The sequence below is a fragment of the Geosmithia morbida genome (genome assembly GCF_012550715.1).
Source record: "Geosmithia morbida isolate 1262 chromosome Unknown scaffold_7, whole genome shotgun sequence".
Taxonomy (NCBI): Eukaryota; Fungi; Ascomycota; class Sordariomycetes; order Hypocreales; family Bionectriaceae; genus Geosmithia; species Geosmithia morbida.
In genome coordinates, this window is record NW_023336194.1 from 892,381 (window position 1) to 915,725 (window position 23,345).

At 53.4% G+C, this 23,345-nt stretch overlaps 8 protein-coding genes across 8 annotated transcripts in view; 6 read left to right on the forward strand and 2 right to left on the reverse strand.

The window, feature by feature from the left end:
* GMORB2_7113 (Ornithine decarboxylase antizyme) overlaps nt 1–191 on the reverse strand; it is a gene marked incomplete at both ends in the record, with an annotated part of 1,199 nt that extends 1,008 nt beyond the window's left edge. The window contains one exon of the mRNA XM_035469078.1: nt 44–191. Coding sequence (XP_035321458.1) covers nt 44–191 — 148 coding nt within the window. The remainder of the gene's footprint in view (nt 1–43) is intronic.
* Nucleotides 192–2,058: 1,867 nt separating this feature from the next.
* GMORB2_7114 (lactoylglutathione lyase) lies at nt 2,059–3,412 on the forward strand (the record flags this gene model as incomplete). Its single annotated transcript, XM_035469079.1, has 5 exons — nt 2,059–2,105; nt 2,185–2,213; nt 2,344–2,780; nt 2,876–3,149; nt 3,237–3,412. The coding sequence occupies 5 exons, from the start codon at nt 2,059–2,061 to the stop codon at nt 3,410–3,412; spliced, it is 963 nt and encodes a 320-aa protein (XP_035321459.1).
* Nucleotides 3,413–4,328: 916 nt separating this feature from the next.
* GMORB2_7115 (metal transporter CNNM) lies at nt 4,329–6,241 on the forward strand (the record flags this gene model as incomplete). The annotated part of the gene is made up of 4 exons (XM_035469080.1): nt 4,329–4,498; nt 4,596–4,822; nt 4,888–5,569; nt 5,659–6,241. The coding sequence occupies 4 exons, from the start codon at nt 4,329–4,331 to the stop codon at nt 6,239–6,241; spliced, it is 1,662 nt and encodes a 553-aa protein (XP_035321460.1).
* A 305-nt stretch (nt 6,242–6,546) lies between these two features.
* Nucleotides 6,547–7,859, reverse strand: GMORB2_7116 (carboxy-cis,cis-muconate cyclase; the record flags this gene model as incomplete). Its single annotated transcript, XM_035469081.1, has 3 exons — nt 6,547–7,439; nt 7,544–7,652; nt 7,713–7,859. 3 exons carry the CDS (start codon nt 7,857–7,859, stop codon nt 6,547–6,549), a joined length of 1,149 nt encoding a protein of 382 aa, XP_035321461.1.
* Nucleotides 7,860–8,984: 1,125 nt separating this feature from the next.
* On the forward strand, nt 8,985–10,028 carry GMORB2_7117 (catechol 1,2-dioxygenase; the record flags this gene model as incomplete). The annotated part of the gene is made up of 2 exons (XM_035469082.1): nt 8,985–9,292; nt 9,362–10,028. The coding sequence occupies 2 exons, from the start codon at nt 8,985–8,987 to the stop codon at nt 10,026–10,028; spliced, it is 975 nt and encodes a 324-aa protein (XP_035321462.1).
* Nucleotides 10,029–11,380: 1,352 nt separating this feature from the next.
* GMORB2_7118 (Drf GBD) lies at nt 11,381–14,543 on the forward strand (the record flags this gene model as incomplete). The annotated part of the gene is made up of 2 exons (XM_035469083.1): nt 11,381–13,284; nt 13,616–14,543. The coding sequence occupies 2 exons, from the start codon at nt 11,381–11,383 to the stop codon at nt 14,541–14,543; spliced, it is 2,832 nt and encodes a 943-aa protein (XP_035321463.1).
* A 5,087-nt stretch (nt 14,544–19,630) lies between these two features.
* Nucleotides 19,631–20,559, forward strand: GMORB2_7119 (WW-domain ligand protein; the record flags this gene model as incomplete). The annotated part of the gene is made up of 2 exons (XM_035469084.1): nt 19,631–19,876; nt 20,008–20,559. The coding sequence occupies 2 exons, from the start codon at nt 19,631–19,633 to the stop codon at nt 20,557–20,559; spliced, it is 798 nt and encodes a 265-aa protein (XP_035321464.1).
* A 995-nt stretch (nt 20,560–21,554) lies between these two features.
* GMORB2_7120 (ubiquinol-cytochrome c reductase subunit 6) lies at nt 21,555–22,372 on the forward strand (the record flags this gene model as incomplete). The annotated part of the gene is made up of 3 exons (XM_035469085.1): nt 21,555–21,650; nt 22,088–22,181; nt 22,308–22,372. The coding sequence occupies 3 exons, from the start codon at nt 21,555–21,557 to the stop codon at nt 22,370–22,372; spliced, it is 255 nt and encodes an 84-aa protein (XP_035321465.1).
* Nucleotides 22,373–23,345: the final 973 nt, after the last annotated feature.

Sequence of the window (23,345 nt, forward strand, 5' to 3'; positions counted from 1 at the left end):
GGGGGGGGGGGGGGGGGGGGGGGGGGGGGGGTGGACAACGTACCTGCAGCCCCCGTAGTGCAGTAGTGGAGGCCCTTGAGCTGGGCCTGAGAATCGACAATGTAGCAAGAGGAGAGGACGTTGACCTTTTGGACGGCGTCCTGACCGTAATTACTATTTAAATTACTACTCTGGTTACTGACGAGCGCCATTGTAGATGATTGTCGGGGTGGTTGATCGTGGGGATATATTTGGGTCTGACGGGGTCGGGAATTTCGGATCGTGCCGTCGGCTGAGGTGGTTGACGATGAGTCGCTGGCTGTGTTCTTGCGTCTGGTTGGGAGTATCTCTGTCGTTTCGACAAGAATTGACTGTTTGATGGGAAATATTGCGGTTGTCTTTGCTTGTTGTGGGACGTACTGCACGAGGCGGTTGATGGTGATGAGAGTCAGAGGTTGTTGAGGAGGAGAGAAATCGGAAAGAGGAAAATTGGGGGGTGGCGGCCACATGTATACTTTTTTGTGGAGCACGTCATGGAGGGCGAGGCGGTGGCCACGGGGGGCTGTTACAGGCCGGGGGCTTTACGTGCTGTGTGCTGTTGTTGTGGGCGGCTTAGTGGTAGTGGTACTCTGTACAGTGGTGCACATGTACAGCGGTGTACGGGACTTCGTACAGCGGAACTGGACAGCGCCCGCGGTACACCTAATGTATATCTGCTCGTACAATCCTGCTGGAGAGTTGCCAACGGGAAAGAAAACGCGTCCAGCCGGCGCCGGCGGAGCGGGGTAAGTGGGCCATCAATTGGCATCCATACAGCCAATAGCCGGACGCGGTAACCCCCATTACTTCAGTGCACCACAACTTCACGACTATTACTGCAAGTCTCGTATGCCTCCCAGATATCGATTCTTCCCTCACAGAATGCCAAATGGTAGTGACTGTGAATACCCGTCTGTGCGTATACTACTCACTCTGTTCTGATGACGAGTTTGATACTGAAACTTAGCGGCGGCTTCTGCTCTCCTACACTGCCCGACCGTCATCGGACAGTATAAAAGTCACATGGCAGTCTCCTTGGTGGCGACGCGGCTGCTCTTGCAAGGCCGGCCATGATATCATCGAGCCCTCTTAGCATCATTGTGCATTCCGATTGGTAATTCTGGGGTCACGAGATATCTTCCTTGCCTTTCTCTACCAGGATCGTAAGGCTAGATCCTCCAACGGCGGCAAGCTGCCGCCGATACCCAATCTGTCTCGAATGTGTCGCTATAAGAGGAAGGGGTTTGGCGTCTCTTAACGTGCCGCCTGCTATTATGAATTGGTCGTTTATTACGACGTAATTTACTTGAGAGTCCCAATATTGGCTTTTCTTGTACAATTGCCACCATTCGGTTTGATTCATTCGATAATGCTGCATGCCATCAGTAAGCGGCTGTGAGAGAGCATTGCTGCCAGATATTAATAATAATACATAACTGAGTTGGAACCTAGCAACGCCGCCACTACGCCACTCTACAAGTATTACACAAAGTGGCGTGTGGTATGGGGGGGGGGGGGGGGGGGGACAGTTTGACGAGCAGAACACGACACTGGTATAGACAATCCAGGACATACCATATAGCGTACAATCCCCAGCAGCTCATCTTCTTAAACTCGCGTGGCGAGATGGATTAACCGAAACGTCCAGTGGGTGGCCAGTGGGTGGCCAGTAGGTGGGCAGTGGGTGGGGTCGGGAGCCTGAGTCGCGCATCCCGGATTCCAGTTCCAGTTCATTCAAGAGTTTTCCAAAAGCTTCTTCCCCCGTCACTATCAACCCCGCCACCACCACACGATCGAAATTTCCGCGAATCGATGATTGCCCAGCAAGCCGCCTATAGAATTCGAGCCATCCAAAACACGTTGACGAATCCTAGACAGCGGGTAGCAGCAGCTTCATCTGTTCATCGTGAGTTTTTTTTTTCCCCTCCTCTCCTCCCTTCCTCATACAGCACAACGCTTTATCATTGTAATTGCAGATTTCTAATCAAGTTGGAAGGTGGTGACGCAGCAGCAGCAGCACAGAATCGACGTCTAGCCACCATGGCATCCGCAACAAACACCCGGAACTACAAGTTCAACCATACCATGTGAGACTAGAGATCATACGTACGATGCATTCCCGTTCCTGTCATGTTCCGGAGACGCTAACATCTGCCGGTACCCGAGGCTCCGCATCAAGGATCCCAAGAAGTCGGGTAAGTGCAGCCAGCCGGCACCTTGATTGACCTTCCCCCCCTCCCCTTCTCCAACCCCGCACACCTCCAGTTGGCTATGGTGGCCACCGCAGAAACGCACACGACAGCTAAAACTTGTTCGGGTTGGCAGTCAAATTCTACGAGTTCCTTGGCATGAGCGTCATCAAGAAGCTCGAGTTCCCAGGTAACAAGTTCGACCTCTACTTTCTGGGATACGACGGCCCCCAAGCCCTCTCCTCCGGCAACTCCGCCTTTGACCGGGAGGGCCTCATCGAGCTCACGCACAACTACGGAACCGAGGACGACGCCGAATACAGCATCAACAATGGCAACAAGGAGCCCCACCGCGGGTTCGGCCACACGTGCATCAGCGTCGACAACATCCAGGCCGCGTGCAAGCGCCTCGAGGATGCCGGTTACAAGTTCCAGAAGAAGCTGACGGACGGGCGCATGAAGAGCATCGCTTTCGCCCTCGACCCGGATGACTACTGGGTTGAGATTGTCCCCCAGCGACCTGTCGAGGAGACTGCCGAGATCAAGGAGACAGATGTTGGCACATATCGCATGGTACGACGCGCACATCCTCACACACGCCCCTTTTCTTTTTTCGTTCTATTATTCCTCCCATCTGTCTGTGTATGAGTGTATACTGATCGGAATAGAACCACACCATGATTCGCGTCAAGGACATTGAAAAGTCTCTTCACTTTTACCAGAATGTCCTGGGCATGACCCTCGTCCGTACGTCGGAGAACACCGCCGCCGGCTTCAACCTCTACTTCCTCGCCTACGTAGACAAGGATTCCGCTCCCGCCGACGGAAAGACGGCCCACATGGAGGGTCTCCTCGAGCTCACGTGGAACTATGGAACCGAGAAGGACGAGAGTTTCAGGTACCACAATGGAAACGACGAGCCCCAGGGCTTCGGACATATATGTGAGCTTGATTCGACCTCGACCCTTCATCCTCCTACACCTTTCGCTGACCCCCCCCCCCCCCCCCCCCCCCCCCCTCTCTTCACAGGCATCACCGTCGACAACCTCGACGCCGCGTGCCGGCGTTTCGAGGACCTAGAGTGCAGCTGGAAAAAGAGGCTCACAGACGGCCGCATGAAGAACGTGGCCTTCTTGCTGGACCCGGACAACTACTGGGTCGAGGTTGTGCAGAATGAGAGGTTTGCCGGCAAGGAGAACTTTTAACGAGCCATCTTTGGAGTAGAGGTTGAAGATGTAAAAGGGTAGAGCGAAACCCGAATAAATGGATGAAGGTGAATCTATGTATTAGCTGATGATGCCTTGACAAGAGGCGTATGGGCATGAATACGTCGTATTACATGGTACTCGTAGGAGCTCCCGGACACGGCACCGAAATAGGTCTAATGCCCGTTATATAATCCACATGCATGATCACGCACCGAGCTTGAGAGGCCGACCACGATCAGGACCAATCATCGTTGACTCTTAGGCGACTCCTGGCGTCATTTCCGCTCCCTGTAAGGTTGGCCGGATGGTTCTAAACATCCCCGTAGCAGGTGGTCTACCGAGGGCATGCTCGGCAGTCCATCGCTGGGGCTTTAGCGGTGCTTTATAACGGTTTGCGTCTAGTGCGGATGGGTCACAGGGTCTGGTCATACCCGGCAAGAACTGGACGCTTCCTGCCCGCGGAAAAAGCTCCCCACCAACATTGAACTTTCCTTTCTCACATCATCGCCAACTACTCTGTCCGGCATCAATCATCCTTTCTGGTGCATCCATTCATCTTGCAACCCGGCGAAAACACCGACGACCCCGTGGCAGTTTTAGCATCGATATTTTCCTTCCATCTTTTGTTTCTCGCACCGAAACAATTTGACGGCGTCGTCATCATCATCTAGTAGCTTCATTTCGTTTTTTTCTTACTTTTTTTAAGTTGCTACCGCCCACTTCCCCCCTTTCCACGCATAAATCGACTCAGCCGATCGACGGATACGCGAATCGACCATTCGTTTTCCCTCGTCGTTATTCTCTCACCGAGTTTCCCCCCCGAATCACACCAAACGGAAGAAGTAGTAGCATGGGAAGAAGAGGTGGCGTTCCGTCAAATGGGCTGGCCAGTTGGCGCCCTGCCGTCCTTGGCATGGGTCGCCTGGTGAGCGTCGGCATCTCCTCCGTCTCGGCGGCGCCCGTGTTCGAGGAGCGCTTTCTCAAGGACCGTCCCGAAGACGCGTCTACGCCGCTGTGGATCCTGGGAGTCGCGTCGATAGCCTTGACCCTCGTCGGCGGTGTGTTTGCTGGTCTGACCATCGCGTAAGTTATCATGCACATGGCAGATTAACTACTAGGTGTATAGTAGTGTTCGTCGCTAACGCTTCTTTTTCCTTCTCTTCCTTTCTCCGTTTTGTAGATTGATGGGTCAGGACAGCATCTACCTCCAGGTCGTCCAGAATGATCCTACCGAACCGCAACACAAGAACGCCAGGAGAGTTCTCGACCTCCTCAACAAGGGCAAGCACTGGGTCCTGGTCACACTGCTCCTCTCCAATGTCATCGTCAATGAGTCGCTGCCCGTGGTCCTGGACCGTACGCTCGGTGGAGGTATCGCCGCCGTTGTTGGCAGCACTGTTCTGATCGGTGAGTTTCCTCTCCCACCCGTCTTCTTTTCAAGAAGTGTTCTTTTCTTTTTTTTACTAACCAAGGCGAAACCACAGTCATCTTTGGCGAGATTGTCCCCCAGTCCATATGCGTTCGATACGGCCTCCCCATCGGCGGATATATGTCGAAGCCGGTCCTGCTTCTCATGTACCTGATGGGCCCGATCGCCTGGCCCACGGCCAAGCTGCTGGACTGGATCCTGGGCGAGGATCACGGCACCGTGTACAAGAAGAGCGGCCTCAAGACGCTAGTGACGCTGCACAAGTCGCTGGGTGAGATTTCAGAGCGCCTGAACCAGGACGAGGTGACCATCATCACGGCGGTGCTGGATCTCAAAGACAAGCCCGTGCGCGAGGTCATGACGCCCATCGAGGACGTCTTCACCCTGTCCGAGGACCATATTCTCGACGAGAAGACCATGGACAAGATTCTGTCGTCGGGCTACTCGAGGATCCCCGTATTCCGCGCCGGCAACCCCGAGGACTTTGTTGGTATCCTGCTCGTCAAGACGCTCATCACCTACGACCCGGAGGATAAGATTCCCGTCCGCGACGTCCAGCTTGGTGCCGTCGTCGAGACCAGGCCCGAGACCAGCTGCCTCGACATCATCAACTTCTTCCAGGAGGGCAAGTCGCATCTGGTCATGGTGTCAGAGTACCCTGGTGGTGACCACGGAGTTTCTGGTGTTGTCACTCTCGAGGATGTTATCGAAGAGCTCATCGGAGAGTATGTTCTTCCTCTCCCTTTCTTGACATGACTCCTTCCTACATGTCTTAGCAGTTGAGAGTACATCATGCTAATACCCCAGCCAACAGGGAAATCGTCGACGAGTCCGACGTCTACGTCGACGTCCACAAGGCCATCCGCCGCCTCACGCCAGCCCCACGCGCCCGCAAGATTGAGGCCGCTGCCGCCGCCGCCGCCAAGAAGGCCGCCGAGCACCCCGTCCTGGTCGACCTGTCCAAGGATGTGGACGATCGGACGGTGCAGTTGGCCTCTCACAGCCTCCTCGCCGAGAACGGCAAGGAGCCTCCCCGCACGGCACTGCTCATGAAGCGCCAGAATTCGCTGGACCCCAACGGCGTCATGGTCAACGGCGAGCCCGAGCCGCTCCGCGAGTCTCTCTACGACCTCAGGCAACAGGTCCGTCTCGGGCCCGCCAACAGCGCCGCCAACCCTCTGTCTACGAGGCAGCAGGCCTTCAAGACGAAGCCTGGACTGGCTGGCAGCGGCGCCGGACCGTCCGGGTTGCATCTTCACGGCACCAGCGAGCTCGACAGGTCCGTATCCGTGTCCGGTAACGACGAGGGCCACAGGGACTCGGGTGAGGGCGAGACGGTCCCGCTACTAGGCAATGAGCAGCAGCCTTCGAATAAGGTCAATGGTCAGCATAGTTAGAGATGGAGCTGGTTGGTTTGATGGGAATTGAATATGACGGGTAGGTGGGATCATGATATGAAAACAGCGGGGAATGAGTATCTCTTTCTGGGCTTCATTTTATTTGATTTTTTCTTCGTTTTTCTAGTCTTCTTACGTCCATCATTACCAGCGGCGTTTAGACGTACGTACAGTATGTCTTAATATTAAGGTTTTTTTTTTGTTTTTTTTTGTTTTTTCTTGATTGTCAATGTAAAATGTCGAGTTCTTTTTCCTCCTCTTCTTCTCGCATCTCATGGTTTGTATATTCAACGCGAGGTTTTATGTCAATCATACCAAATGGCATTCATGCCAAAGCCAGGCTCGGAGACACGGATCCTCGCAACCCTGGCGAAGAAGTCATCCTGCCATCTATACATGTCGAGCCAGCCCTCCTGATCGTCGGTGACGGCAACCCAGTCATCAGACCAAGGGCAGGGCGAGACTGCGTTACTGTGTCCGCCACTGGTGGGCGTGGGGATGAGGCAGATCTGGCGGTCCACGCGGCCGCCGTCGGCGGCGTCGAGACTGAAGGCGGACAGGTAGCCGGTCAGATGGTGCGAGTTAGCGCGGGACGATGCGAAGAGGTACCGCCCCGAAGAGGACAGCTCGCACACGTCGGCGCGGTACTGGGTCCACCGGTCGGGGATGCCCGGGGGCACGAGCGGCCAGTGGCGGCGGGTGTACACAGGCATGCGGGTGGCCTGGTCGACGACGTACTCGCGCAGCACGTTCCCCTTCTCCATCAGGGCGTACAGGTAGTGCCCGGACGGGTGCATGGCTAGCCAGCGGGGGTGGTCGCGCCCGTCCGGGCAGTCGACCGAGCCTACCAGCTCTAGCCGACCGGCCGACGTCGCCGACACCGCCGACGCCGCCGCCTCGGGTGTGGACTCGTCGTTCTCGTCCTCCTTTTTCCGGTGGACCCATAGCTTGTTGGCCCGCAGGTCGGCAGAGTATAGGTGCGTGCCTGACGGGTCAAAGACCATGCCGTGGATGCCCGTGTCAGGCTGGTACTCGTAGTTCTGGACGTTGACGTCTAGCCTGCCCGTCTCGTCAACGGTGAAGACGGACCCGTGGCCTGCGTGGTCGTAGAACGGATTGCAGTAGACTGAGTATGGGGGTTGGCGGGCGGCCAGGAGGAAGATGGCTCGAGTGTTGGTATCGGAGGACGAGGCGAGGGCTGTTTTGGTTTTTCAATTTTCAATCTTCGTTTTCCACTCCCTCCTCGGTCATGTTTTTACCGAGCGATGAGGAAGAGGAGGAGGGGGAGGAGGAAAGACTAACGGTGGTGAAGCATGGGGTGCGATGCCTCGTGGATTATGGAGGTGGGTGACTCGACGCGGAAGCTGGACCACTTTTTCATGGCAGCACCGTAGATATTTTTTCGGGCATGCTGTGATTTTTACCTGTCAGAGAGAGAGAGAGAGAGAGAGAGAGAGAAGGAGATATGCACGTCAAATGTCATCCATGAGATGGGCTCTTGGGTGGGAATCTCAGTTCTCTTGACGAGTTCTAGCCTGAGGGTCTCGTCGTCGAAGGCAAATGTGAAGATGGCACCTGGGGGGGTCCAGGTGCCGACCATGAGGTGATGGATTGGCATCTTTGGATTAGGGGGGAGGGGGAGCGCATGCCTCTTGCCTGAGGCCCCATTCACTTGGTGTTGTTACAGTATGGAAGAATGGAATAGACGGTAAGTGGTCTGATCATTTGGAAAGAAAAGGGAAAGAGAAGGGGGGAAAAAAGGCAGTAATTATCAGATGTATCTCTCGGAAGTGGTTGACAGGCGGGAAAAAAATAGATGAAGGACGGTTGTGGGAGCCTTGATTCCGTGGCTGAAGCGTCTTGCCGGCTATGGCCATCGGGATTGAGGAAGAAATGGTGGTGATGATGATGATGTAGATACTAACCTGTACTGCTACTACTCCGTATTATTACTAGTGATGATACCAAATGGTGAATAGTGGGGGTAGCGGGGGTGGGGCATTGGGGGATGAACATTTACCCCTGGGGCTTGGTGGCTTCTGAAAGGTGGGGGGGGAGAGATGAATCGGGAACGAGATCCGGTAATTACTGTACATGATGTGCTTCTGCTCTGCTCTGCTCTGCTCTGGTTGACTCTGCCTGACTCTGCTTGACTATGCCAGGGTCAGAAGCCGTCCTTACATTCCGGTTGAAGCCTATTGGATAATATTGTTGGATTCTCATGTGGTCCCGTTAGCAGTGGCGATGGTAGTAGTGACAGTAGTGGTGATGAAGTAACAGTAACAGTACACGCAAGAGTATTCTTACCCTGTTCTCCGCACATGCAGAGTGCCGATACCAGTGGTTCTACGTACGGAACATGTTGAATGTAGGTACTATTTACTATCTAGCAGTAAACGCCAACGGATATATACCACCAAAAAGCCGTAAAACGGTTCTCGCCGCAAATAGAGAAAAGCTTTCATCCGTGTAGCCCGTCCCTTTTCTCGGGTCCTGACGCGCGGTCCCCGCATCTCGCCCAAGTCGTTTATCCTGTGATATAATAACCCCAGCTTTCCATCTACTACTCTCTCACTCCTCTCTCCAATTCCTCCTCTTCTTCTCAGGAGTACTGTCGTCAATCTAGTCACCTCCATTCATCCTTCCCTCCTACCAACGTTGTACCTTCCTCCCATACTATACGACTACGACTACTACGAGGGAAATCACGGCCTTGTCCTTCCTCCCCCCCTCCCCCCAAACAATGGCTTCCTCACGGACAAACGGCTCAGTGCCGTACACGAACGGCTCTTCTGCACCTGCGGACAACTCCGGCCGTTTCGACCCCAATTTCACCAATCACGTCATTGAGACCATGGGACCCAACGTGACCCCCCGCAACCGCCAGGTCCTCTCCAGCCTGCTCAGGCACCTGCATGACTTTGCCCGAGAGATCGAGCTTACAAATGACGAGTGGATGACGGGGGTGCACTTTATCAATTCGGTGGGGCAGTGCTCTACCAAGACGCGCAACGAGGCTCACCGGGTGTCTGATATCTTGGGGTTAGAGTCGTATGTTACGTCTCCATCTCCATCCCTTGCCCCCCCCCCCTTCCTCTCCACCGCGCGACTTGCTGACAGGGACCGTGACAGGCTGGTCGATGAGATCGCCAACAAGATCGTCGTGGACGGCAAGACAGACCCTACCTCTTCGGCCATCCTGGGGCCGTTCTGGTCTCCCGACGCACCCTTCCGCGAGAACGGCGACAGCATCATCCAGGACCCGGCCCCCGACGGCCGCGTGTGCAGGATGCACGGCACCATCACGGACCTCCTGACGGGGAAGCCCATCCCCAACGCCGTCTTCGACATCTGGCAGGCCAGCTCCAACGGCAAGTACGACTTCCAGGACCCGGACAACCAGACGCCCAACAACCTGCGCGGCAAGTTCAGGGCCGACCGGGACGGCAAGTACTGGTTCTACTGCTACCACCCGACCGCCTACTCGCTGCCCACCGACGGGCCCTCGTACCAGCTTCTCAAGCTCATGGACCGTCACCCCATGCGTCCCGCCCACATCCACATCATGGTCACGCACCGGGACTACCGGGGCTGCACCACCCAGCTATACCCCAACGACGACCCCTGGCTGGCCACCGACACCGTCTTCGCCGTCAAGGACGACCTGGTCGTGGACTTCACCCCGCTAGAGGGCGATGACAAGGCCACGATCGAGCTCGAGTACAATGTCATACTCACGCCAAAGGATTACAAGGAGAGGCAGTTTGAGGCAGGTTCTAGGCTATGAGGAACAACTTTTTTGTCTCATTTCTTTCTTGCTTCATGCAATGAATGTGTAACATCCCCCCCCCCCCCCCCCCCCCCCCCCCCCCCCCCCCCCCCCCTTTTTTTCCCCCCCCCCCCCCCCCCCCCCCCCCAAATTCCTATATTCAAGTAGCCAGATATTGTTTTCAATCTATCTATATATATCTATATATACTCGAAAAAGATTTCTCCTCATCAAGAATGAGAGAGAGAGAGAGAGAGAGAGGGAAAGAAAAGAGAGAGAAGAGTTGTGAATACAATACCGAATCACGATGCAGCTTGTCGTCAATGCGAGCTACCTTGCCTCGGAGACCATGGCCAATCATGAATCCCGATGCCATTCGGTTCATGAGACACGGATAGCCACGTGCATCATGTATCAAGGCATTGACGAGCAATGCGAACCCAGATGGCATGACAATAAAGATGTGGGGGAAATCGTTATAATTGTACTCTTAATCTCGTTCGTCCGTTGTCTTCTCCCTCTCCCTCTCTCTCCGTCGTACTCACCCACGTAGCATTGTTACCCCGCCAAGGACAACAGTCCCATCGTGACGCAACAACAGTCCTCTGAGTCATCGGCCGCGATTTGACCAAGAGCCCACGACGTTTGTCTGTGGGTTCCCCTCTACTCGTCTATCTGGGTTAGAACTCAACATGGCTGCGCAACGCAATGGTGCAGTAAACCACCCGAGGACATGCATGTACTCTCGTATCTGTTTTCTCGGTATGGCTGAAAGCAGACGAGATGATAAGCAAGGGAATGTCGCTAGCAGAATGTACGGAGTAATATTACTACTTGTAGTAACCTGTGATACGGCTCTTCCTTGCATGCACGCACAGCTTCACCCCGCCAATCCCGAACAAGGTCGCCACGGCAACCATTGTGCGGGTAAACAACCGACTGTCTACCTTTACGCCCCACCGATTCCTGTCAACGACGCTGGGAGGAGGGAGCAGTCCATTCACTATCCAGTGCAGACAACACACACAAAAGCGCAAGGATTTCGCTTTTCTCCTCTCATTTGTTGCCCGTTATTCCTCTTCTCATATATCGTTGTCGATTCTCTCTCTTTCTCTTCGTTGTGCCCTTCTTGGCCCTTCTTCCCCGTCTTCTCTCTATCCAGACGTTTCTTTTTCTTCTTTATTCGCTCCCGTTTTGTCTCAAACTCACACACAACTATCAGCTTCCGACCTGCCCATTCCAGCAAAAGAAAGCAGCCCTTGCAGCCGGTGAGACTCCCTGGGCGGAGGGACCGGGTCCAAACTCTAACGCAGTGTTCACCCCCCTCGAACGGATAAAATATTTCGAGTACATCCGCATACCAGTTAGCCATGGCAACGGTCAACGACACCGCTGCCGCTGCCGCTTCCCACGGCGGAGGAGTAGAACCGAACAAGCCATCCATCATCAAGTCGTTTGTCCATCGCCGTCAGCCGTCCAAGGGTGAAGCACTAGTACCAGCACCTCTGTCCGCGGAGATACAGCACGTCGACAGCAGGAGCACCAGCGCCGAGCATCATCAGCCTCCCACAACCATGGCGAGCCGCTTCTCCAGAAGGATCAACAACAGCCACAACGGCAGCGGTGATGCCCTGGGAGAACTCCAGCAGAACCAACAAGAGCCCCCTGTGCTGCGTGAACAACAGCAACCACAACAGAAGCAGCAGCAGCAGCAGCAACAGCAGCAACAGCAACAGCAGCAACAGCAACAGCAACAGCAACAGCAGCAACAGCAACAGCAACAGCAGCAACAGCAACAGCAACAACCTGACAGCAAACCTCGAGGTCGCTCACGCTCACCTACAAAGAGCGGCGTGCTATCCAGCAACCCCTTCCGATCCCGCGGTCAATCGACGGACCAGTCCCGCTCAGCGTCACCTACAAAGTCTACGAGGTCCAGAGGTCTCGCTGGCTTCCTCTCCCGGCCCAAGTCCCTCATTGGAGGCGTCGATCCCGATGCGGCGAACAATGACAACAGGACCAGGGAGAACAAGGAGAACATGAGTCCGGGTGGCTCGCCCGCGACCGAAATCCACCCACCGCCCATCTACGCCCAGTTTACCAGCGACGCATCGGTACGGCAGGCCCAGCGTGCCAGCCTCCAATTCGGGGGATACAGCAACAGCGGCAGCGACTCATCACGGCGTCCCACAGCGAGGGAGCGCCCCAAATCGTACCATGCTTCCGTGACGGCTGATCCCCAACGACAGGGATCATTCAGACCCCCGCAGCCACCACCACACGGCACGAGGGACAGCACACCTTCTGCCAGGGAGGCCGATAGCAACAGCAACCACAGGAGCAGAGCCCTCCAAGCCCTCTCCGGTGCCCGGCGAGGCGGTGGCGGCGGTGTCGGTCACAGCAGGGCACAGTCTGCCGCCATACCCGGGCGTCAGGGCAGCAACGAGTCCCTCCAGGTGCAGCCCGACGAGATAGACCGACACCTCGAGGCCATGCTCGACAGGCGGAACATTCCCGAGAACCAGCGGTACAAGATGCGCAACCTCAACGACACCATCAAGATGGAGTTTATCCGCCAGGACTTTGCCGAGATGCAGCAGGCTGCCGCGGCTGCAGCTGCCGCAGGCGGCAGCGGTAACAGCAGAAGCAGCGGGGCCGGCAACAGCAGGCCGGGAGCAATGACATCGTCAGTTGCAGCTGAAGCCGCAGCACCGTCGGCAGCCGACAAGTCGTCGTCGTCGGCCATCGTATCCGGCGAAGATGCTGAGCCGCCGGAGAAGCCGAAGCACAGCCGCGGCAGGAGCTTCACGTTTGGCCGATCAAAGAAATCCAAGGGTCAGCCGGGCAGCAGCAGCCGGTCACCCTCCAAGAAGTCCTGGAAGGACGGTGGCGCGTCTCTAGGACGGCACTTCCGTACGAAGTCATCCGATAGTCTGGCTGCCGACCGGCCGATGTCTTCGTCTTCGGGTATGACGGGGGCAGCAGCCGGTGGCGTGACGTCGTATCTATCGTCGTCGGGCTTGGGAGCAGGAACGGGCAGGCAGACGGCAGCCAACAATTTCCTGTCCAAGCTCAAGATCCAGCAGGGCCCCGGGGACTACGTGGCTTACCTGTCCAAGGTGCGACAACCGGAGCTGGTCGAGGTGGGGAAGCTGCACAAGCTGCGGTTGCTCCTACGGAACGAGACGGTGGCCTGGATCGAGGACTTTATGGAACAAGGCGGTATGACGGAGATTGTTGGGCTGCTCAACCGCATCATGGATGTGGAGTGGAGGTTAGTTTTTACCCTTCTTCTTGTTCTCGTTCTTCTCCCCGCCCCTCCGCCTCCCTTTGTCTCGTTTTCGTTTTCCCATCCCTTCTCGGCCTGTTTCTATCATTTTTCCCCCCTCTCTCCTTCCTTGTTTCGAGTCGCTTCTGTGCTGTTGCATGTTACTCTCACGCTCTATCATGCATTTACACGCACACTTGCATACGCATGTTGCATGCGACACATGAGGGGCAACGACAACGAAGAGAAGAAATATATCTGAGAAAAAGACAGCAGAGGGAAAAAGGACAAGGAGGAAAGGAGAAGAAGAAAACTAATAGCTCATCATATTATGCAGGGAAGAACACGAAGATGCACTCTTACATGAGAACCTGCTCTGCCTCAAGGCCCTGTCCACAACGGCCCGCGGCATGCAGCACCTGCACACAATCCAGGCGGAGCTGTTCCCCAAGCTCCTACACCTCCTCTTTGACCCCGAGAAGAAGGGACCGAGCGAGTTCACGACGCGCAACATCGTCACCTCGGTGCTGTTCGCGTACATATCGTCGGCATCGCCGGCAGAGCGCATCGTCAGGGCGGCCAGCGTGGCCAGACACCTGCGCGATCCGGAGCCCGAAGAGGGCAGCCGTCCGCTGCCGTTTGTGTCAGACATGCACCAGGAGAGACCGTACCGGGTGTGGAACAAGGAGGTGGTCAGCGTGACAAAGGAGGTGTTTTGGATCTTTCTGCATAATCTCAATGTCGTGTCCCTATCGGCGAACGATCTCGTCAACAGCAACGACAGCGGCTCTGACGACGCGAGCAACAGCGGCAACGGCAACGGCAACGGCAACGGCTACTCTTACATGAACGGCCACTTCCCGCAGGAACGTCCCCCGGTCCCGGCGGCACCCTACGTCGGAGGCGTAGAGTGGGACGCGACGAACTACCTGGCCTCTCACCTGGACCTGCTGAACGCGGTGCTGGCGTGCACGCCAACGGCCGAGGAGCGCAACGAGCTGAGGGCGCAGCTGCGCATCTCCGGGTTTGAGCGCTGCATGGGCGGCAGCATGCGTCTGTGCAAGGAGAAGTTCTACGGGGCCGTGCACGACGGCCTGAGGACCTGGGTGGCCGCGGCAGCAGATGACGGTTGGCCCGTCAAGGACGTCAGGTTTGGGCCGCCTCCGCCTCCGCCGGCTTCCACGTCACCGAGCAAGATGGGTCAGTCTTCTCCGAATAAGAACGCGCCTAGGCTTGAGGTTCCCAGGCTGGACTTTCTGAACTGAATTCCGGCTCTGCGCGTAGAGGGTAAAGAAGAGAGAGAAGAAGGGAAGGCCTCCGCCCGGGACCACCCTTCCCTCCTCTATACCTGCGATGTTATCGACTGCTGGCAGGGGTGGGTTCCATCCACACTGACATGTAGTTTTTTTTTTTTTTTTTTTTCGACATTCTCTTTCCTTTGTGTATCTTCCTACTTTTCTTCTTTTCTCTTATTCTCTTTGGCACGGATTGGCATTAACGAGTTTCCTTCTTCTGTTCTTTGCTTTTGTTGTTACTGTTGGCAGACATTGGTGTTTTTTTTCCCCCGTTCTTTCTGGCATGGTGTATAAATTCCTCCTCACTCACTTGATAATGAAATGATGCAGTTCTTTCTCCTTTCAATCTCGGTCCATCTCCCAAGTAATGAGGTGCGATCAAGTCAACAACTGGACCCCCCCCCCCCTCTGGTCACTGGTGCAAGCATCGTATCACAATTGCAGAATAGGTGACCCGACAACATGGACGCTAGATGTGACAATTTCTCACTGCTCCTAGTTATTCGTAAGAAATCACATATATAATTATAGATAGAAAGGAAGAGAAGGAAGGGAAAAAAAATGGAAGAGACTATATGTCAAGGTCTGACGAGTAATACTGTCGTGTCCAGTTGACATGTCATGTATATGTCTGCCTGCGTGCAGTCTCCCTTGTAAGGGGCAGGGCAGGACAGGCAGGGATGAAGTTTTTGACAGGTTGGTTACTGACTGATAGTCTTACTGATACGGGAAGGTCATGAGATCATGATGAGGACGGGAATGTAATCAGGGCTAATAAAATGATGTAAAGCTTTTAGCTTCTAGCAGGTATCAATATCGAGCTGTTGGAGAGTAGGAAGCCGATGGGCCATATGCATACCAACTGACGACGTAGCAGAGCATGATGTATCCGTATACTGACTACTATTATCAATAATACTCATCATTGGTAGCGGGAGGACAGGTAATCCGACAATGCTGGACGATCAGGATTGACCATGGGAAGACGATGGAAATGGATGAGAGAACAACCGGAGAATAAAATAAGAGATTTTTTTTTTCTAAAAAAAAAATAAAAATAAATAAAAATAAAATGTAAAAAAAAACACCCCCCTCAAAAAAAAAAAAAGAGTGTGGGATCGCTCGCTCTCCCAACACACCCGAGGGCACGGTACCAAATCACCCTGAAGCCATTGTCTTGGTGAACGGGTACGAGTATCGAGTAGTGATATCAGGTGTTATAGGCGAGACAGGATGAGCACATAATAATATTGACGCCGAGGGAATGATGCAGGGAACCGCGACGTCACAAGCCAAGATGAATGTATCCGTTTTGAGGTGGGCTGTTCTTACTTTGTAATGATATTGTATGTTATAAATATGTAATAATATGTAATAATACTGTGTATACTTCGTACTCGACAGGTAACAATAGTCAGGAGAGCATTACGACGTAGTATTGATTAACATACTATCCATACTACCAGGTACCTTCATCACACACGGCAGACACGCACATGTCATAAATTGACGCTGTAGGTTATAATGGCAGAGAAGGCGTCTCGATCTGGGGTCATCCATCCTTCCCTCTCTATTGTTCTTTTATCTTCCTTCCCTTCTCCCTTCTTTCCCTCATCATATCACTACTACCTAGTACCTAGTAATATCAAGTATTGTTATTCCTGACACATCTGTGGAAAAGAGATAACAAGGCTAACTATGCATGTCCCCCCCCTCCCCTCCCCTTTCTGGGTCCGGTCTTTTTCCCCAAGAGTCTGGATGACTGAGTCACCGGTAGACTGACTGTACGTGTACCCATTACTTATTACTGCTACTACTCGCGATGCTCTAGACAGAGATGCCGACCGGGGAAGACAAGCGTCATCTGCTATTACTGGTTAGTTACTATCATGCCCGCTAGGGATGATCCCGCGACGACGATCTTTTCAGAAGGGGGGGGGGGGGGGGGGGGGGGGGGGGGGGGGGGGGGGGGGGGGGGGGGGGGGGGGGGGGGGGGGGGGGGGGGGGGGGGGACGATGCCGCAACGAGTACGAGTATCCGTGCGCGCAGCAGTAATGATACTGGGCAGAGTATAGATGGGATGCCATGTCAGCCCTCTCGGACGCAGAGAGGCGTTGCATCTTATTGCGGCTGCTTCTATTACCTAGTCCTTGGGTTAAACGAAGTCATCGTATACGTCGTACTCGTATGGCGGTGTCTGTTACCCGATATGGTATATGCGTCGCTCCTTCCCTCGACAGTTGTTGTACCTGTCGCTCATGCCTGCCTGCCCTTCGTTTCTTCTCTCTCTCTCTCTCTTTCCTTCTTCTCGATTCTTGATTCCTTTTCTTCCATTGAATCGTCATTACCCCTCTTTTATTATTTTATGCCTACCTTTTCTTTTATCGAAACAATCCTAGGCTCTGCTTTTAATCCGGTCATTGCCAACAGTTGCGTCGTCATACTAAGTAACACTAAACTCTAGGTGAGCTCCAGTATACGTTGCTGCTCCTATACTTCTGCACGAGTAGACTGCTTCCCCTTCTCTTCTCCCTCCATGACGATGCCCCTCTGTACAGAGTAGCTGTGCTAGGATATACTAGGTAACCTCCCCGCAGCCTGTACGAGTAGGCGTAGTAGATTGCCCGTTCTGGTGCTAGCTGAAGCGGAGGTGGTATTTAGTGGTGGCTTGTGGGCTTGTGGCTGGCTTGATGCTGAATTGCCCTGGTAAATTATTTCCAAATTCTTTTTTATTTATCTTTTGAGGCCGCATGTGTCTTGTGGTACTAGTAGTATTATTAGTACGGAATAGATATACTCTGGTCAGTGATATCCTGTTTCTTGGATTCATTTCTTGCCGTTTCTTGTTGGTTCTTGGAATATCCCCCTCCCCCCCCCCACTAGTTACGTAGTAATGTATTATTATATGTCGCACTCGGCAATCCCACGGGTCGGGATATTACTCTCCGGAATTGACGATTGGACATCCTTCCTTGGTGTTTAGCGTTTCGTGCTTCTCTTTCTTCTATACCTCTTACCGACAGTGGACAGAGTTATAGTCCATAATACTGTGCCTCCGATCTGTCCTCCTGTCTCTTCATCTCCCTTTCCGTCACGGTGACTGTTATGCGAGTACCCCAACTACTCCGTACCCCTCCTCCCATCCACCATGATCATCATCGTCATCATCAATCCTCGTCAGATCCACCATGTACGCCAGAGCTGGGACCGCCACCATAGTCTATGAGTATTACATGCTGTTATATGCTGCAAAAACGTACCACCGGTAGCCGCGTGTACGATGCAAGCCTTGCACATGTGATGCATTCACCTCCTTCTCCGGTATGGACTCCCCTTCCTTCCTACGGCTGAAGCTCTCTGATTGCCTACCGCATAGCTGGGCGCAAGCCGACCCCACCCGCACACTCTGGAACCTTGCTAGCCTCAGTGACGGGTCTTTGAAGCATTCAACACCCTATCCACTTTCTACTCTTTTTTTTTTTTCCTCCTTCCACCTTCCTCTGCCTGTGCTTGTGCTTGTGCCTCTAACCAGACTCGGGGTTTTGACACACGCACACACGCACACCAACCTACTCACTCACCTATTAGTCACTCATCCTCCCACTCATTCGCTTCGCTCACTCGCATCGACGCCACGTCTCCGCTACAGCTACCGAGTGCAACGTACGAGTACACCTTTATCACGATAGAGTGCTCCGTACACCCGTACTGCTATTACCCAGTCGGTAATAATAGTACGAATAATGAATGGTACTGATACTACCTACAGGCTACAACAAAGACCTCACCCCTCCCCCACCCCCCCCCTGGCATCCTGCATGCCCGCTCTTCTGGGACTCTACCCGTCCACCTTTTCTACTCCTCTTCGATCCCGCCTTGCTCCGGGTCTAGCCTGGCGCTGCCTCGGGGTCTACGGTCTAATACATGTACCTTTACGAGTATTATGTATGGAGTACTAGTTGGAAGTGAGTATCTTCTTTTGTCCTGGTTCTTTCCCTGTCTCCCCCATTACCGAGTCGGATCTCCTCCACACGCACAGGGCTCCTCCCCTCCCGGAAATCGCGCTTTCTTTACCCTCTCCGTCTCTCTACTTCTCTACCTCTCTGTCTCTCTCTCTCTCTCTACCTCTTCTCTCTGTCTCCTTGTCCCCCCTCCATCCTTCTTCCTACTCCCCCCCCCTAAAAAAAACCCCCCCGAATATCGTCCCGCTCCGTCCTTCCGCTGAAGAAGAACCCGCTCCTACTATTTTCTCTGTATCTCATGACGAAGTAATAATCTGACCAACATTTTGCCCCAAGAACCAGGGTCCCTCTCCACACACAGCAACGACAAACCCTGCCTCTACCCTCTGTCGGTATCGAGCATTACTCCGGACTCGCTCTCTCTTCCATCATTATTGATTATTCCGAGGGAAAAGCGAAAGTGATAGAGAGGGAGAGAGAGAGAAGCTGACGTAGTGATACTTTTTCTGTACAACTCCCACAACATGTCAATAAAGTAAGCATCTGCGACCAATTTCCTGCACGTCCGTCCTTGTCCCTGCCCTAGACTTACTAGCCTTCCTCCCTTCTCCAATCGTCACATACGCGTACCACTGCACTTCTTCCTCTATCTCTCTCTCTTTCCTTCACTCTCCTCTGTCCCTTTGTGTTACTCTTTCCCGTCAATCTTGTGCTGCTGTCCGTCATACACGACAAGCAGCTGACTTCGCTCGCCCTCTTTCCACACACACACACGCACGCACGCACGCACACATACATACATATATACACACACGCACACACGCACACACCCCACCACCACTACACGCGCACACACCCACATACCCTGCTCACTCTTCCCCATTCACTCGAATCACTCCCACTTCTACTGCGGGCCTCGAAGACTGGTCTCTTTTTTTTTTTTTTTTTCCCTTACTCTTCTTCCTCTTCACCTTTGACTTCTTCTTCCTTTCCTCTTCCCTCTACTACACCTCTCTTCCCTCAACTTTCTTTGTTGTTCCCATTCGTCCTTCCCTATCACCATCCCGCCGTGGTCATGGACGACTTGGCATCATCATGGACAACCCTCACGACTACCTCATAACTACGTCGCCTCGTTCCAGACCGGTAGATCCTGACAATGCCACTAGCTGGGTCATGCTCAACCAGTCGGGCTTCGTCAAGCTCGGTAATGAACGAATCCTCCAGAAGCTTGACTCCCGCATATCGTGCGAGCTGTCGGTGCCGACAGAGCTGAAGACGAGATGCGCACAATTCCATCGCAAGAGTGATCGTGGGACATTGTTTCTCACAAACAAGAGGGTAAGTCAGAGACCATGCGGCTTCAACAAGGGCAAAAAAAAGCAAAAGTTTCCTTCGCGTCTCCTCCCCCCCCCCTCCCCTCCTCCATCTTAGCAATGGCAATTCTCCCCCATCCTGACCAAACATGCCAGATTGTCTACCTACCTGCCAAGCGAGATCAGGAACCCAAATTCGAGTCATTCAGCGCCCCCATACTCAAGTTTCAAGACTCGACTACCTCTTCGTCTATGTGGTGGGGCTGGGTCTGGAAGTCGGACTGCATTCCCGTCTCCGGCGGTGGCATCCCCCCCGATATCCCACGTATAGAGGTCCGCTTCACCTTTTCCGACGGTGGCATGATGGATTTCAACGAGACGTACATCCGTCTCAGGGAGAGACTATATCAATTTCATGAGATGCGACGAGAGATGGGTGCCGGTGCCGATGTCCCGGACGAGCCTCTTCCCGCCTACGAGGAGCAGCCTTCCTCCTCGACGACGGGTCCGCAATCAATAGCAGCACCCGCGTCGGCGGCTTCGGCAGCAGCAGCGATTCAGAATGCCCAGCCCCAGACGGCACCGAGCACGGCTGGCCGGAGACCCGATGAGCCGCCGCCTGGTTATGACGAAGCTCAGGCTCAACAGATTAGTATACAACTGGAGGACCATATTCGTGACGGAGCCAACCGCGGAGACAATGCGTAATATTCTGTCTCTTCCCACCATTGCCCGCTTTTTTTTCTTCCCACCCTCGTTTTCTCTTGTTCTCACTCTTCTTTCGTCTTTTTTTTTTCAAGCAAACATTAGCGGTCATGTGATTCCATGCTTTCTTCTTCTTCTTTCCTTCTTTGTTTGTTTTTCTTCTTCTTCTTCTCCTTTCATCAATTCTCTCTTCAGTTCAAGTGCGGTTCGTTGATTCTGGGAGGGTATCTGTGCTTTTCCGTTTATATCCAACGACACATGGTTGTTGCATTCCCAAGTCTTTTCTTCTTTTTTTTCTCTCCCTGTTTCTTGTTGTTTTTCGTTTCTACGAACGAGACTTGGACGGCGTATACTGCTTTAGAATTTATACTCGGACTCCTTTTTTTTTCTTTTCTACACACAAGTTGCAAGGAGAATGTGTGACAGTTTGCTGCTATCGGTGTCAATATCGTACGAGTAAAGGCTAGTAGTAGTGTTATTAATAATTGTAGTAGTGAGTAGTACATGTACCTGTTACCCGTGACAGATTGTAAACATTGATTATCCGTATCGCTGGATGTATAATACTATAATTCTGTATCCGTAATCTGTACATATATGTCTTACTCGTACTCGTACAGGTACAGATCGTACAGGTACAGACGCTCGGGCCCAGTCACGTGACTCCAGTCGATTGACCCTCCAAAGGGAAAGAGGAGGGAAAAAAGGAGACAAGAAAAGGCCAAACGGATCAGAGGCCAGTGGTGGACCAATCAAAATCCCTCAATTCCACAGCAACCAGACCTATTTTTCTCTCTTCCGGGGCTTGTCTGGCCGAGAGCTTCCGAATAGCCAATTCTGCCCGTTGCGCCGCGCGAAATCCACTCCTTCCAATTTTCCACCTTGCAAAACCCCGTCCACCCGTCCACCAACCCAGACACAGGCACGACTGCCACGTCCCACACATCAACATCCCCGACCGCCTACACGCACACACTCCAAAGGAACAATCAAACAAGATGGGCATCTGGGACGTTTTCACCGATATCGTCGAGGCCGCAACGCCATGGAGCGTCGTCGAAGCTGAGGCTCCGGCTGCCGAGGAGGAACCTCAGGTATGATACGAACGGTCACCTGGGAAGCAAGGGAGGAGGAGAGGGGGGGGGGAGGGGAAAGTCACAATCGGACTGCTACTGTTTCTGGGGAGGGCATGGCCTTACTGACTTCAATATTAGGAGGAGTCCACCGAGTCCGAGGAGAAGACTGACGAGCCTGAGGAGGACGGTGATGCCGAGGCCGAGGGTGGTGATGAGGAGGATGAGGATGAGGACGAGGATGATGAGGATGAGGAGGAGGAGCTCGTCGACCCCAAGGATACTTTTGAGGAGGGTGAGTGTTCTTCTCCATCCTTTTCTTGTTCATGCTGATGCAAGGAGTGGCCTTGATCCTACAGAGTCAAGTCACTCTAAGGATTGGATTGAAATATCCCCCCCCCCCCTCGAGTGTGAGAGAATGTGCTGACAAGTCAATAGAGTGCCGAAACTCTGCTCAGTGCGCCCCCGCCAAACACCACTTTGAGCACTGCGTCGAGCGCGTCCAGGAGCAGCAGGAGAATGGCGGTGCCAAGGAGGACTGTGTCGAGGAGTGTATGTTTCCCTTTCCCTCTGCGCCAGCTTCCACTTGTTTTCAACTCTGTTTCTTCTTCTCTCTTCTCCTCCCCCCTCCTTCTCCATCCCTGTTCCCCCTTACCCCTTACTGACCTGACCAAATAGTCTTCCACCTCGCTCACTGCGCTACCGAGTGTGCTGCTCCCAAGCTCTGGGCCAAGCTCAAGTAAACGACTCTTGCCCATCCGACAATCGCCAATATTCCATGTGCCGAAATGGTATCGTCATCCTTTCATCTCCGGGGAGGGACATCAAAGAAAAACAAATAAACAAGAGAGATGAACGATCTACGGCGAAACAAAATAAAAAGAGAAGAGGCGTCGACTGTGGGTTCCTTTTTTTTTTCCCTCTCTTAATTACTCTTTTGTATACTACCCCTCTTCCAAATGTTATATGCTTTCCTGCATAATAGAAGTTCCCCACGCTTGATAGAGTTGTGTGTGTGCCCTTTGCAAGAGAGCGCATGTGATGAGATGCATGATACGACCTTGTTCAATCCTCGTTATCTTTGTAATGGATTACCCGACGTGTGATTACTCTGCATCAACCCCATATCTCGAGCTATTGCTAATGGTCTTGCCCCGGCCTATCTCCTATAACATGTGACCATGTATTAAGACTGCTTACTTTGTTACATCGAAACCAAAGTGGAAGGAGCAGCGTCCGAGGTCCACGGAAGGATGCATCACAAGCTGGCAGTCACGAGCTGGTACTCAGAAAGGAAAGAAGAAAACATGATGGAAAGAAATAGAAAAAAATTCGTAACTACATAGCTCTGACAAAAAAATAGTCAGGTCTCGAAAGGCATGGTCCAATAGCTTTCAACATGGACTCTCGCCTCCCTCACTCGATATGACCTGCAGCATTCATACTGCAGACTCGGCTCGGCTTGGAGAAGAAGGAAGAACGAGAACAAGAGAGAGAGGGGGGAGATGGAGAGTATGTGTATGTGTGTTGATTGTCAGTAAATTAATCGTCGGAACGAGGAAGGAACCAAGTCTCTCACATCTCGATATCCATCTTCTCCTCCCCCTTCCCCTCCTTCCCCTCCCCCTCCTCCTCCTCCTCCTCCTGCTGCTGCTGCTGCTCCTCCTCCTGTCCCCCCCCCTCCCCCCGTGCGCCAACTTTTCTCCTCCTGTACTC